The sequence below is a fragment of the Cetorhinus maximus genome, chromosome 11 (assembly GCF_964194155.1).
Source record: "Cetorhinus maximus chromosome 11, sCetMax3.hap1.1, whole genome shotgun sequence".
In the NCBI taxonomy this organism is placed as follows: Eukaryota; Metazoa; Chordata; class Chondrichthyes; order Lamniformes; family Cetorhinidae; genus Cetorhinus; species Cetorhinus maximus.
In genome coordinates, this window is record NC_135889.1 from 92,779,380 (window position 1) to 92,795,365 (window position 15,986).

Below are 15,986 nucleotides of genomic sequence, written 5' to 3' on the forward strand. Positions count from 1 at the left end.
AATATACTTTATTCATAAAAAATCTTCAATCACATTCAAAACCATTTCAAAAACAACATTACAAGGGTACAATCCAGGTTAAACTTTTACAAAATGTATCACCAGGTGCATCAGTACAAACAATATTACAATCATTTACAGCCTTTCATTTTGATCTGTACAGCCCGAGGGGCTCTAAACAGTTCCCAGTCTCTCGGTGCGCTGTGGTAGAAAGGTCTTAGACAGCGACCCTTCCCCATTGCGCCTTTGCGGCAGCTGCCCCAAGCTTTAGTGCGTCCCTCAGCACGTAGTCCTGGACTTTGGATTGTGCCAGTCCGCAACAATCGGTCGGGGACAACTCTTTGTGCTGGAAGACCGGTCCAGCTTTTTTTTTATTGTAAAAATATACTTTATTCATAAAAAATCTTCAATCACATTCAAAACCATTTCAAAAACAACATTACAAGGGTACAATCCAGGTTAAACTTTTACAAAATGTATCTCCAGGTGCATCAGTACAAACCATATTACAATCATTTACAGCCTTTCATTTTGATCTGTACAGCCCGAGGGGCTCTAAACAGTTCCCAGTCTCTCGGTGCGCTGTGGTAGAAAGGTCTTAGACAGCGACCCTTCCCCATTGCGCCTTTGCGGCAGCTGCCCCAAGCTTTAGTGCGTCCCTCAGCACGTAGTCCTGGACTTTGGATTGTGCCAGTCCACAACAATCGGTCGGGGACAACTCTTTGTGCTGGAAGACCAACAAGTTTCGGGCAGACCAAAGCGCCTCTTTCACCGAGTTGATGATCCTCCAGCTGCAGTCGATGTTTGTCTCGGTGTGTGTCCCTGGGAACAGCCCGTAGAGCACAGAGTCCTGTGTCACAGAACTGCTCGGGATGAACCTCGACAGCAACCACTGCATCTCTCTCCAGACTTTCTTTGCAAAGGCACAATCCATGGGTGAGGTCCAGGCAGCATAGCTGTCCTCGAGGCCCAGCGTCGCAGTCCAACAGAGTTGGATTGGAGAAGAACACACCCCCTTTTTTATGGCACTAGCTTCTGTAAACCAGGTAAGTTTGAAGGTCCCAATGAAATTGGGGATCTGTTTTCGGGAAACATTGGCGGGACTCGGATGTTGGAGGTTGATTGGGAGCCTTGGCATCCCTGTCGCAATCTTCTCCTTCTTCTCTCCTGCTTTATGCAAATTTGCAGGCAGCAATAAATCCAGGCCCTATCTTATTGATGGTCTCCTCCCTGCAGCATCAGTGAGAAACAGGCATGAGGCAGCATCAGCCTGCACAGGTCCTATTTCTCTCAAGGGCTCGTCAGTGAATGTGGGTTCAAGGGCTTTGTTCCAGTGTCGGAAACTAATTGCCCCAAAAATCTAGCTCAGCACAGGGCTTGTTTCAAGGTGTGCCTTCCACAACACCACCCCCCACCTCCATTTTACATGACTGACTGCAATGACATTGCTTTGGCCAGGCACTTGGATGTGCTACTTTCAGACCAAGCACTTGGATTCTCATTCGCTGCACTCTAATACCACACTCTTTAGAATACACATGAGGGAAAATGTTTAGCCGGGAACTGAGATTATTTGAGGGGGGCCTGAGGCTTCTCTCCTGTGATGCTGCCAGTGCCACAATTCTAACATGCAGCTGAAGCTTGCCCAGTTGCCCACTTGTCTGTTATCACCCTGGGCATCTCCACACTGTGAACAAAGGGTTAATGTAAGGAGATCAATTAGTGCCACTTTGCAGGATTAGTCTTGCATGAAAGCATATCATTGCTTCACTTTCCTGATTCTCTGCATTGTCATTGAAAGGCTCCCAACATGTCTCAGCTGTGCCTCTCTCCTCATTTGGGAATGCACAATTCAGTTGGGTGCCCGTTTAATCATGACACCCCCCACCCACCCCACACCCAGTGCCTGCACCTGCCCTCCAATCAGCCCTCAGAGCCCTCACCAGCACAGTATCCCCTTATTTTAATTTTGTACTGTGCCATTGCTGCAGGTTGGAAGATGCTGGTGCTGAGGTCTCACTGCCAGACCAGTGTGAGTGTGGAAATTCCTCCCATCATCCTGGAGGAGCTTAATGTTCAGGTTGAACATTAGATGAACATTTACATCAGAAGATGTAAAGCGGCTAGAGGAGGATTTGGACAGACTTAGTGCATGGACAAGAACATGGCAGATGGAGTATAAAGTGGAAAAAAGTGAGGTTATCTACTTTGTTAGAAGGAACAGATGTGCAGAGTATTCCCTAAATGGTAAGAGATTAGAAAGTGTAGATGTCCTTGTCCATAAGTCACTGAAGGCTAACATGCAGGCGCAACAGACAATTAGGAAGGCTAATGGAACGTTAGCCTTTATTGCAAGAGGATTTGAGTACAGGAGTAATGAAGTCTTACTTCAATTGTATAGAAGCTTGGTTAGACCCCACCTGGAGTACTGTGTGCAGCTTTGGTCCCTTAGCTTAGGAAGGGTATTTTTGCCATAGAGGGAGTGCAACAAAGGTTCACCAGACTTGTTCCGGTATGGTGGGACTGTCTTTTGAAGAGAGATTGGGAAAACTGGGCCTGTATTCTCAAGAGTTTTGAAGAATGAGAGGTGATCTCATTGAAACCTACAAAATACTTAAAGGAATAGACAGGGTAGATGCAGGTAAGATGTTTCCCCTGGTTGGGGAGTCTAGAACCAGGGACAATTTCAAAATAAGGGGGAAGCCACTTAGGACCGAGATGAGGAGAAATTTCTTTATTCAGAGGGTTGTGAACCTTTGGAATTCTTTACCCCAGAGGGCCTTGGAAGCTCAGTCATTGAGTATGTTTAAGGTAGAGATTGATAGATTTCTGATTAACAGTGACGTAAAGGATTGTGGGGATACTGTGGGTAAAAGACATTGAAGTGTTCGATCATCCATGATCGTATAGAACGGCGGAGCAGGCTCGATGGGCTGAATGGCCTTCTCTTGTTCCTATGTCCCTACATCGGAGGAGGGGGGTGGTGTCGGACATCGGGTATTTGGGGGGGTCAGATATCGGTGGGGCCGGGGGGGTTGGACATCAGGTGGGTGGGGTCAGACATCGGGGGCATCAGGCATTGGGGGTGGGGAGATCGTCCATTGGGGAGCTGGGTGGGGGACTGGAGATCAGGGAGGTGGGGGGGGTGTCAAACATCGGGGGGGCGCCATTAAGAGGGTCAGACATTGGGGTATCGGACATTGGGGGGGTTGGGGGTAGGGTCGGACATTAGATGCAGGGTTGGACATCTGGCAGGGTTGGACATCTGGGAGGGTTTGACATTTTGGGGTGGTCCCTGAGGTCAGGGGAGATGGGGGAGGGGCAGGTCAGGTCAGGGCGGGAGGGGAGAGGGCTAGCGGTGAAGAGGTGGGTGTTGGGTTGGGATGGCAGGAGGGTGGAGTCAGGTTGGTGGGTGAGGTAGAGTTGGGTTGGGTCGCGATGAGTCCCATGGGGAGTCAGGGGAGGGATTGTGGGGAATACTCTGTGGAGGGATGTAGTCAAGGAGTGGGGGGAGTACCCTGGGGAGGTAGGCCCAGGGGGATGCATGTCTTTGTCTTTACAATAGTTACCCAGAAGTTAGAAGATGTTTTAATTCTTCCAATTTTATCTAAGTAACTATGGCCAGAGTTTTGACGTTGGTGTGCAGACCTGACGTGCTGACATGTAAAATGACCCGCGATGGCGTTGGGCGTGCGTCCTGACGTCATTGCGCATCATTTAGATCTTTCATTTAGTGGCTGAGCACCAGAAGCAGCTGCGCGCCAACAGGACTGTCAATGGCCTATTAAGGCCATTAGGAAAGTAATTTAGATAATTAACAGCGCTGCCCGTCCAACCTTAAGGTTGGCGGGCAGGCGAAGAGCACAAGCGACCTTCGCGTTTTTCAGGAAACCTCATCCAGGGGTGGGCTGAGGTTTCCTGAAGGTTTAATAAAATCAATAAATAAATTTTGGTAAATTGACAAACATGTGAGGGGACATGTGTAAATAATTTTTTTCTTTATTAAAAAATTTCAATATGTGCTTAATCTCCCTGAGGCAGCTCTGTGCCTCAGGGTGATTTCTGCGCTGTTACACGCGCACGCGCGAAAGAGTGCAGGTCCCGATTCTCCCTCCTCCCACCGCCCGCAAAGGTAGCACTCGCTAACGGCCGTGCATCACGCTGTGCAGGCCTTAATTAGTCCGCCCACTTAAAATGGCAGCACACAGCCAGTCGCGGGCGGTGATCGGCTCTGCGCCCGCCCCCACCAGCTCCCGCCTAGCCCACCTGACACAGGTAAGTTTCTGGCCTATTTGTGTAACACAGCCGGAACCATCTGAAGTTTGCGAGTTAAATCACATTTTCGGATGGTTCCCAGAGCAGGGAGATTGCCCAGAGGAAGTTTGCACTTCTGGGCAATTGCCGTGCAAGCCCTTACCTTTGAAGTTCCGAGAGGGGTTCCCCAGTGCAACTTTGGGGTACCCCCCAAATCCAACACCGGGGAGCTCGGAAGTTACGGCCCATTATTTTAAGTTGATTGCTTTAGAATCAACAGAGCTAATTTTTCATTTCCTTTTGCTCTGCTGTAAGGGATAATCAGATAGATCTGGACTTTGTTCAATCATCTAAAATGGATCATGGCGAGTCGGCAGCCCTTTTTACCTGTCTCCCAATTTTTACTTCAATTGAAATCAATCAATAGAGAGGTAAAATGGGCAATAGCGCTATTGCTCATTTTACACTTGCAGAGAGTTAAATGCACATATTGCAGTATGTTTTTATATATAACATACATTTCACTTCATTATAAAAACATCATTGCCTGTGTTACATGACTGAAAGATGTTTCCAAACAGAGTTAAGGAAACCAATAAAATTTCTGCTTAGAAATCAAATGCCACATAGTGCTTCTGTGAACATCTGCAGTGATTTCTGTAGCCAGAGAGTCTGATATCAACTTAGGGCAGCATTTATGTTCTTAACACAAGCCACAATTTCTTCAGAATCACTACACCGCATTGCATTTGTTGTGGGGATTGTCTACTGCTTCCTTGCACAACCCTATTTAGCTCAGTGTTATTTACACTGGCAGCAATTTATAGTCCCATCATTTTTTGCTAAGCAATGCCCCCCTTGGTCCCATATCTGCACTCATTAATGATACGTAGACGTTGTATATAGAAATGCATGAAATGCAGAATTGGCCTTGCATTAATTTTAAGTAAAACCTTTCATACTGTAATGGGGGTCATGTGATGACTGTACAGACCAATCAGCCCTGAGCCGGGGTAATCTTAGGGGCGGAGCCTTCTAACCTTAGCCTTCATCATGTAACTTCATCAGGAGTTCTGTAAATAAAGTTTACTGTTTCTTACTAGAAAACTGCCTGGTACTCCAAGTTTATTACAATTGGCGATGAAGATAAATAGCTCCAATGCTGCACCTCGCCTCTTGAATGTGAGCATTTTGATTTTTAAGAGATGAAAGAAAGAAAAGTATACACACCAGTAATGCCGCTCTTCAGTAGAATTGCCCCATATGACTCATTTATCGAGGACTGGAGTCAGTACACAGAGCGCCTAGGTTTCTTCTTTGTGGCGAACAAAATAACAGCGAAGGAGAAACAGAAGGCAATTCTCCTAAGGGTCTGCGGGAGCAAAACCTATAACCTAATCCATAGTCTGACGGCTGTGAATGTTCCAAATTCCAGATTCTTCAATGAGCTTGTAGAACTTGTGAAGGCACATTTTCAGCCTAAACCATCGGTGGTCATGCAAAGATTCAAGTTCAACTATTGAGTAACGGCCCCCGGTGAGTCGATCGCAGCATACATCACTATGTTAAAACAGTTAACAGAGCGCTGTGACTTTGGTGATACTTAAATGACATATTGCGAGATTGTTTGGTTTGCGGTGTACAGGACAATGCCATTCAGTGCCGTATACTTGCAGAAGTTAATATAGACCTGAAACATGCCATGGAGATAGCGCTAGCTATGGAGAGCGCTGAGATGGATTCACTGGCTTTGCAGAGTGTGCAACATGGCACCTTTCTGCAGTTAGGGCCGGAACCTGCCGCTGGGAGTGGCGCAAAGACCAGGGAGGCAACCTTATTGCTTGAAAAACAAAAAGAAATACTGGAAGCAGCTCACCAGTAATTCATAAACTATGATGTGGGGGTAATCATGTACTGGAAACCTCACAGATTTAAAGAGGCAGAATGCCACTACTGTCACAAAAAAGGGCATGTTGTAAAACAATGCAGGGCAAGATCAAGATGGTCATTCAGACAAGTTGAATGAAGTGCACAATATAAATGAGCCAGAAGCTGCTGATATTGATAACTATTCCCAATACCATCTTAAGGCCAGGAAAACCAAACCAAACCGCTACCCTTCAATTAAATGGGAAGCCTCTAGTCATGGAGTACACTTTTATGCACTGTCTGGGTGTGCATATAACAAATGCAGACACCCTCAGTCATCTTCCTTTGCCAGATAGCATTACACATGCTCTAGTACCTCAAGAGGTGATACTTGTGTTGAATTTCTTGGATTCCTTACCAGTCTGTGTGAAACAGATAAAGAATTGGACAAATCGGGATCCAATTTTATCAAGAGTCCAAGAACAGGCATTGCAATGATGGTCAAACACATGTCTCTGAAGAATTAAAACCATTCAATGCTCATAAATCTGAACTGAGTTGTCAAGATGGTATCTTGTTGCAGGGAGGAAGAGTTGTCATCCCTTTGCAAGGAAGAGAATCACTATTGACAGAGTTTCATAGTGTGCATTCTGGTATTTTGAAAATGAAGATGCTTGCACAAAGTTATATTTGGTGGCCAGGTATAGACAGTGATATAGAAAAAATGGTGAGACACTGTCTCCAGTGCCAGCAACAGCAGACGTTGCCCATTTCAGCTCCACTGCATCCGTGGGAATGGCCTGGTCAACCTGGGTTAGACTACATGTAGATTATGTAGGTCCATTTTTAGGTGCCATGTTTTTAGTGATCATTGACACGCATTCAAAGTAGATGGATGTGTATGAAGTGAGATCACTTACATCATGTGTAACTATTGAAAAGCTGCACCAATGTTGTAGTGTACATGGCCTACCACAAGTTATTGTGTCGGATAATGGTACTGCTTTCACTAGTATGGAATTCCAGAGATTCATGAAACCTAAATGGGATTAAACATGTCAGAACAGCACCATACAATCCTCGGTACGTATTAATGGTGATGAATTCCCGAGAGTCCTTTTCCAACTCTACCTGCTGGTAGGCATGGCTCATGCCTAATTTCAAATATGTAGTGTCCCCTGCCAACTTTGAATACAATTCCTCAATCTTGGATATTGGGTGTCTATCAAGTTTGGCTTATTGACAGTTAGCTTACAGTCACTGCATAAATGTACTCTTTAGTCTGGCTTCAGCACAGGTACGATGGATGCAGCCCACTCAGAAAATTGCACTGGTTGTAGGGTGCCCAATTTTTCCAGTCTGTTCAGTCTGGTTTCAACCTTGTCCCATAGAGCACAAGGGACTGGTCTGGCTCTTATAAATCTGGGGGTTGCATTTGGGTAGACATGGATTCTGGCCTGTAGCCCTTGAATCCTTCCTAATTCATCATTGAAAATGGAAGCTTTTTTAAAATTCATTCATGGGATGTGGGCTTCACTGGCTGGACCAGCACTTATTGCCCATCCCTAGTTGCCCTTGAGAAGGTGGTGGTGAGCTGCCTTCTTGAACTGCTGCAATCCATGCATACTTTTGCAGCAATTCCTGTAAACCTTTTGTAGCTATCACTAGCGAAAAAAGAACTAGGAAATCTAATGGGGGCTAAAGGCTGATAAGTCCCCAGGACCTGATGGGTTGCATCCTAGGATATTAAAGGAAATAGCTGCAGAGATAGTGGATGCACTGGTAGTAACCTTCCAAGAATCCTTAGATTCTGGAAATGTCTCAGAGGATTGGAAAACTGCCAATGTAATAACCTTATTCAAAAAGGGAGGGAGACAAAAAACAGGTAACTATAGGCCAGGTAGCTTAACATCTGTCACTGGGAAAATGTTAGAGCCTTATAAAGGATGTAATAGCAGAGCATTTAGAAATGCGTAATATAATCAAGCAGAGTCAGCATGGCTTCATGAAGGGGAAATCATGACTGACAAATTTATTAGAATTCTTTGAGGAGGCATTTTCGGGATGGCAACCTGTAACTAGGGGAATGCCACAGGGATCAGTGCTGGGGCCACAGTTATTTACAATATATATTAATGACTTGGATGAGGGAAATGAATGTACTATCCCCAAGTTTGCAGATGACACAAAAATAGGTGGGAAGGCAAGTGGTGAGGATGACACAAAGAGTCTACAGAGGGATATAGACAGGTTAAGTGAGTGGGCAAAAACGTGGCAGATAGAATATAATGTGGGAAAATGTGAGGTTATGCACTTTGGCAGGAAGAATGGAGGAGCTGAATATTACTTAAATAGAAAGACTGAAGAAAGCTGCAGCACAGGGATTTGGGGCTCCTTGTGCATGAATCCCAAAAAGCTAACATACAAGTTCAGCAGGTAATAGGGAAGGCAAATGGAATGTTGGCCTTTATTTTAAAGGGAATGGAGTGTAAAAATCGGGAAGTCTTGCTAAAACTATACAAGGCGCTAGTTAGACCACGCCTAGGATACTGAGAACATTTTTGGTCACCTTATCTAAGGAAAGATATACTGGTATTGGAGGCAGTCCAGAGAATGTTCACTATGTTGATCCCGGGTATGGAGGTATTTTCTTATGAGGAGAGGTTGAATAGGTTGGGCCTGTACTCATTGGAGTTTAGTAGAATGACAGGTGACCTTATTGAAACATATAAGATCCTTAGTGGGCTTGACAGGGTAGATGTTGAGAGGTTGTTTCCCTTTGTGGGTGAGTCTAGGACCAGAGGTCAGAATGAGGGGTCATCCATTTAAGACAGAGATGAGGAGGAATTTCTTCTCTCAGAGGGTTGTAAATTTGTGGAATTCTTTACCACAGAGGGCTGTAGAGGCTGGGTCATTAAGTATATTCAAGGCTGAAATTGACAGATTTTTAATCAGTAAGGGAGTCAAGGGTTATGGGGAAAAGGCAGGAAAGTGGAGTTGAGGATTATCAGATCAGCCATGATCTCATTGAATGGCGGAGCAGACTCGATGGTCTGAATGGCCTACTTCTGCTCCTACATCTTGTGGTTATGGCTGTAATTTGAAAAATGTTGGCTCATTTCAATTTAATCTTTTCAAGCCAGTTGCAGCCTATCAAGCTGGGACCCTCTCCAGCCACCACTATCAAGGGCAATCTTTCTGATCGATCCCCATACATCACCAAGACTTGACATAGTCCTTTCGGCCTTATTTCTTCACCTGTGTACGTTCTCAGTTTAGTGCCTGAAACTTCCAATCTTAAAGGATAGGTCCCTTTATTCAAGTATCTGAATATATGTTCTCCAATGACGGACATCGATGCTCCAGTATCAACTTCCATCTTAATGGGTTGTCCATTTACTATTATGACTACTTGGATTGACTCAGTTCTACCCACTTTCAGGTTATATAATGAATGGATGTCTGATTCTATTTCTTCTGGTTCTTCCATGAGACATATTTCACAATTTCTCCCTTTGTCTTTACAATGCTGTCTCAGTCTATCTCTGCGATGCCGCATTATGTGACCATAGCGGTGGCAGAAAAAGCATTCGACTTGTTTGAATTGTCGATCACCCACTGGATGTCTGAATGCATTTCTCTCATTCATTTTGTGGGTTTTCACGTAGTATTGCTGTTTTTTCCTGCCTTTTTGTGGGGTCCGATGTTTTTGTGCCTTTTGTTGCCGGTCTATCTCATCCTGCCAAATAGATGGTGCCATTTTGTGTATCACTTATAGCTTCTGAATTTCTAACAGCACTCTCCATGGCTGTCTAGATTAGCTTCGGTATGCTTCCTTTGAATTGTATCATCTCCAATCCCACATATCAGTCGGCCTCTCAACATATTACTAATGGATGTTCTGAATTCACAATATTCAGTTAATGTCTTTAAAATGGCAACATAGTCAGCTATTGTCTCCCCTGGAAGCCTGTTCCTTGAACTGAAATTGAAGCGCTGCATAGGGACTGAGGGCTTTGGTCTCAGGTGGTTTTGTATAATTTTTATTAACTCACTGAAAGTCTTCGAGTCGGGGGTGTTAGGTGACGTAAGGCTGCGGATCAGCCCGTACATTTTGCTCCCGCATGTGGATAAAAGAATCGCCGTCTTCTTTTCCTCCCCCACGGTGTCATTAGCAGTAAAAAAGAACGTTAGGCGTTCGACATACTGAGACCAGTCATCTGAAATGGGGTCGAATGGATCGACACGCCTGAACTGCAACATCGTGAATGACTGCAAGGGGACTGCACTTCCGATGACTTCCCAATTAGGTGTTTGGCTTACTGTGGCTTTCTTGACTGCCTTCGAATGATTCTTGTTATGCCTTGTGCAGAGTTGCCCCCTCTGGTGTCTCTTCTAATTTTGTGCCCATAGCCATTTTTCTTGCATGTACCTCTTTAAATGTATTGCCGCTTTAAGATCAGTCACCATTTTTTTTCAACTCCGTCTCTGCAGCTGTCGGCTTTTCTGCGCTGTGTTTTGCGCTCTTTTCGAGTTTTGGCAGGATCCCTGTGATCGCGATTCTACAGGTTTTATTTCTTCTCCCTTCTTTTTTCTCAAATTTAAAACTGCAGCACTGCTTCCTGCTCTGATTGCCACCTAGTTTACAAGTTAAGTACAGATTCTCTTTCTGATGTTTTGCTCACCCCTCTTGTGGATTCTCACTCAGAGGTCTTACCATTTTGCTATTTTCATCCTCATCGCCAGTTTTATGTCTTGAGCCTTATGAGTTCACTAGTCGAGTAAACTCAAATTGCACGCCTTCATATACACTTATTAGTTGATGCTTGCTATCAATAATGGAGAGAGAACAAACTGTGATTGTTTATTGCAACAGAAGGCAGAGCATTAAATCCTTGCATGCTCCCACAACCACCTCCAGCTCTAGACTTACAGTTAACCAGTAGCCCTCGTTGTAGAGTGATTGGTCAGTATTGTCACATGGTTAGTCCACTTGCATTTTCTTAAAGGTACATGGTACTCCACTTTACCACAATTTCCATCTGTAAGGATTTCAACAAAGCACCCTGTAGGGGAGCGGGGAATCACTGACAACAATTTCTGGATTTAAATGCAGATGTCAGAAGTTGCTGTCTGTTTCACAGTTGTAATGATGGCTAACACTGACAGTTTCACCATCATTACAACTGCAAAATGCCGACAAACAAAACAGTTCAAATCACACGATAGGCAGATGCATAGGAGGTGGAATCATTTGGATGTGATAGATTCTGCATATAAGTAGCAATAAAGGTTTTATAAATGTACTAAGAGGAAGAGGAAGGTAAAGGGAAATGTGAGTCCATTAAGGTGAAAGCCTATAATGGATAATAAGGACATTGAAGTTCATAAATGACTATTTTCTATTTGTTTCCCCAGTGTAACATTGAAACGAAAAAGCAGTGGTATGACCTAACAAATAAATCAAGGAGTGCAACATAATGGACTTAATATGATGGTATCTGGTGCTGAAGGGTTTGAATCCAAGAAACAGTTGTTTCAGCTTTTCACCATGTCTATGTTAATGTCAAGGATGCAAGAATAGAGAATTGTATATCCAAGTCTGCAGATGACATTAATCCAGGAGAGACAGTAGGTCATGTGGATGGGAGATGGAAGTTACATAGCAACGAAGTGAGCAGATAGATGGATTTCAATATGGAGACATGTGATGTCATCCACTTTGGATCTGAGAAGGACAAATTGGAATATTTTTCTTAGGTGAGAGATAAGGAGCTTTGGAGGAGCTAAAGGATTTAACTGTTCAAGTTCGCATATCCCTGAAATCTAATGCACGTGTACAAAAAGTAAGCAAAAGGCGAATGGAATGTTGTCCTTTCTCATTTTTAAATTCCAACTCCCTTGAGATTAAGTGATGCTTCAGTTTTACAGATGTTTAGTCTGACTGCATCTGGAGCGTTGTGTTCAGTTTTGGACACTGCACCTCAGGAAGCGTATATTGACCTTGGAAGCACATTTTTACACAAAGAGTGTGACAATTTAGAACTCACTCCCTCAAAAGGCTGTGGATGCAAGGTCAATTTAAATTTTCAAGCCTAAATTTGCTGGATTTTTGTTGGGTAAACAGATATGGGACAAAGGCAGATAAATGCAGTTGAGGCATAGATTAATGAGTTAATTTAATGGCGGACAGGCTCACGGGGCCAAAAGAGTCTACTCCGGTTCATAAGATATTTTAGAAAATATTAGGTGTGTAGTAATTTTTACAAAAGCTTGCAATCAAAAATTGATGGAGTGCCTTATTCCATTTGCCCCCTTAGTTTTCTCATGTATATTTTCTGACTAGTCAGGGAGTTGAGATTTATTTCCTCTGCTGTTTCATTCTGTATTTCTCAGTAATGTTACATAGCTTGGGGTCGCAGTCTTCTTCATAGAAAGGCAAGTCAGCTTCAGCTCCAAGCATCTTTGTCAAAATAAAGCATCTCATTGTTTCCTTTGAGGCTGAATGTTTGGGAAAACTGAAGATTTACTTTCCCCAACTTATGCCAATAAATAATATAAATATACGGACTGCTGTTTTGGCTTAAATCAAATCCATCAACAACTTATCATCCAAGACTACCTTTTCCATTGCCCAAGTTGAACCCATATGAACATGAATGTCTCTTCAAAACTTTTAAATATTTCCAGTAAATGATTCTAGGAGAGTTGTTCTCAGTAATTCATAATTTAAAATATAAAATGCAAGTACACTTCTCAGTTCACAATGTCTGAAAAATAAAATCATCACATTAATTCTAATGCTGAAACTTTGTTTCCATTCAAGAGTTATTCAAAGATCTTCAACTTATCTTTTGGCGATCAATTAAATTATAAACATGATTATTTTGTAAACTTTTTTTCATGAACATGTACAGACATGAATTTTTATTATACGGCTAAGAGTAAAGACTTGGACATCGACAAATTTTGAGTCTAGTGCATTAAAATGTGGAACTGTTAGAATGCACTAATCAACGAGCATAAATGTAAGCTTTGATTTTTCCAATGAAATTGCTGATGTATGGAGATCTATAAATAGAAAGAAAGGAAACCATATGCCACTTTCATTTTCCATTAGGTATAGCTGGAAAACCACTGACTGGAATGAGTGCCAGGTGACGCCTCTACTCAGTCAGCAGGACCGGCGCAGAAGCAATCAATCAACCTTGTGTGGAGGTGGCATACAGACACGAGAAGTTTACTGTGCACAGAAAACAGGGGAAGTTAACAAACAGAAATTAAAAGAAGGTACTGTAATCATGCATACATGTCTGATATTTCCCTTTTTGTAGGAATAAAAGCCATGACTTCTAAAGTATTATACTTGCGTGACCATACCTCTCCAAGGAGATTACACATCCAGGTGGCGTGTTGGTGTGTGGAAAGGTGGAGATATTCGATCCTGATGCTCCGGCCATCATAGCATGGGGCAGGCTTAATGATCTAGCTGGTCTTCTCCTGCTCATCAATTTCATATGTTCGTATAGATTGGGGTATCTGTACAGACTTAGACTGAAATTCCCAGTTTATTTTATCTATATAGGATATCTTATCACTTGACATGTCAAACTACATATTATCAAAAGCTGAAATCTTTAAAGTTTATTCACATGTTCCAGCAATTGATTTCCAGACATTTACCGGTTTAGCTTGTTCCCGTTGGTTTCATTTTCATCACTGAGCAAAAAGAGAGCACCACAAGTACAATTAAACAATATCACAGGTCTTATAAGAAGGAATATCATTAAATAATGACTGATAATGCTAAGACTTGCTGGTAATGTTGTTGATATAATGTTGTACTACGAAAGGACAATGTGTGCTTCAACAGCTTTTATCCTTTTGAGATACTGTAAGATACTTATAGGTTTCAAAATACAGTAATATTTTCTTTCACAACACCTGGAAAACAATTTAGATTTATTTAATTTTATAAAGTAGAACGAGAAAAATTGATATTGCTAAATTCATTGTATTCTGGGAATGAAGGAAAATATTGGAATCTTATTTGTCGCATTGCTTCTGGGATGTCACTGTATCTCTTGCAGAGTTAAAATATATTTGTGAATTTTTGAAATGCTGGCTTCACTATTTAAAGCACTGTATCTGTGCTGGTATTATACTCCCTCTGTCCATCATGCTAATGTATTCCATAAAATATGCCAGATCAGCAATAATTCTCATTTTCCCATTTAGAAGCGAATATACCATATCCATCTTCATCTCCATCTCCATCCATTGACTAATCTGTCAACCGTATGTTTGTTTCTGTCTTTTCATGCTGTGTATAATTTATCTGCTTCTTTGCTTGGCTGCCCAACTTTATTGTTCACTCTTTGTAGATTGCAACAAAAAGCCTTTACTGTGGTCCCTTAACTTAGCACGATAAATGTTCTTGTGGAAAGGCTTCAGGAGTGGTCCAACTAAAATTAAGGTGTGATCTCCCTGAAGTTATTGCGTACTACTGAGCGGTGTGTTAAGACAGGTCACGACTTCTTTTAAAAAAATCCTCAATTTTGAGAAATTAAACCACAAGTTGCTGATGTAACATGCTGATGTGATATGGCTTTTTTTTCCTGTAGCTCTTTGAAGTTGCGGGAGGATCCTGATGTTTTTTTATCAATATGTTTTACTGGCAACCTGAAATTGAAAGTCACAATAAATGGTGAAAGCTGCAGAATAATCACTTCAATAATGATCTGAATAGTTGGTTCACACCTTTGGGAAGTGCCGATGAGAAACTTTATCCAGGGACATTTCTATTAAGTATGTTGGGTCCACCTGACTTGATGAAGTTTGAGTGTCTTTTAAAAATAATACAATCTTGGCCAGGAGCAGAAATCTTGATGTATTAGTTTCCTTAGACCTTGATAGATAAAGTTCACTGTGGTAAGTATTGTGACTTTTGAAGGTCTTCCACTGTTTCACGAGGCCATTCAGTTTTTTGGTGCTGGCTTACTTTCTGCAGCACGCTGTCTGTCACTGATTCTGCCTTCAACTCCTCTTGTGTAACAAGATTTGCGATCACATGTGAAATCACTACAATCACATAGTCTTTAATGCCACAAGTCACTTTGCTATCGCTAATGCTGTCTGCGATAGTAATACGGTTAAGCAGGCTATCTACTCAGTTACCCGACCTTGAAGTTGTACTGATTAAGATGGTGTGACCGTCTGTAGATGCATAGAAGTCGATAACCAGATCCTGACAATTTAGTCAGCACTTGATGATCAGTGTGGTGAATGAACTTTCTACCATAGAGATACATGTGCCAATGTTCACAAGCATAGATGCAGGTTAGTGCTTCCCGCTCTCCAGTAGAGTACTTGTGTTCAGTTTCTGACTGTGAGCATGTAGGCAATTTGTTTGCTTCCTTCAATGTACTGTAAGTATACAGCTCCAATCACATTTCCTGATGCATCTGTTGTGATATATGTTTCCACATGTTGCTTGCAATGCGCGAGGACTAGTAGAGGCGCTATCTTCACCTTTAACATGTCAAACACTGTTTTCTGTCCGATTGTCCATTCCCACTGAGCATCATTGTGCAGTAACTTTCAAAGCGACTCCACGATCTCTGCGTACTTTGGAACGAATTTTTGGTAAAAGTTGGTAGTGCTGAGGAATGATGACAAGTCTTTCACATTAGGTGAGGTCAGATGTACATGAATGGCTTTGATGTTGCCATGTTTAGGCTTTACTCCAGCTGCTCTGTGCCCTAGAAAGTCAATCTCATATGCTGCATTCATTCTTGTTGAGCATCAAATTATGTTCAGCAAGTCAAGTGAGCACCACTGTTAACCGCTGATCATCTTCTGCT

The 15,986-nt window shown here is 42.6% G+C and overlaps 1 protein-coding gene across 1 annotated transcript in view; it reads left to right on the forward strand.

The window, feature by feature from the left end:
* thsd7ba (thrombospondin, type I, domain containing 7Ba) overlaps positions 1-15,986 on the forward strand; it is a 976,108-nt gene that overhangs the window by 326,877 nt on the left and 633,245 nt on the right. The window contains exon 5 of the mRNA XM_078552479.1: positions 13,244-13,413. Within this exon, the coding sequence (XP_078408605.1) occupies positions 13,244-13,413 (170 nt within the window). The remainder of the gene's footprint in view (positions 1-13,243; positions 13,414-15,986) is intronic.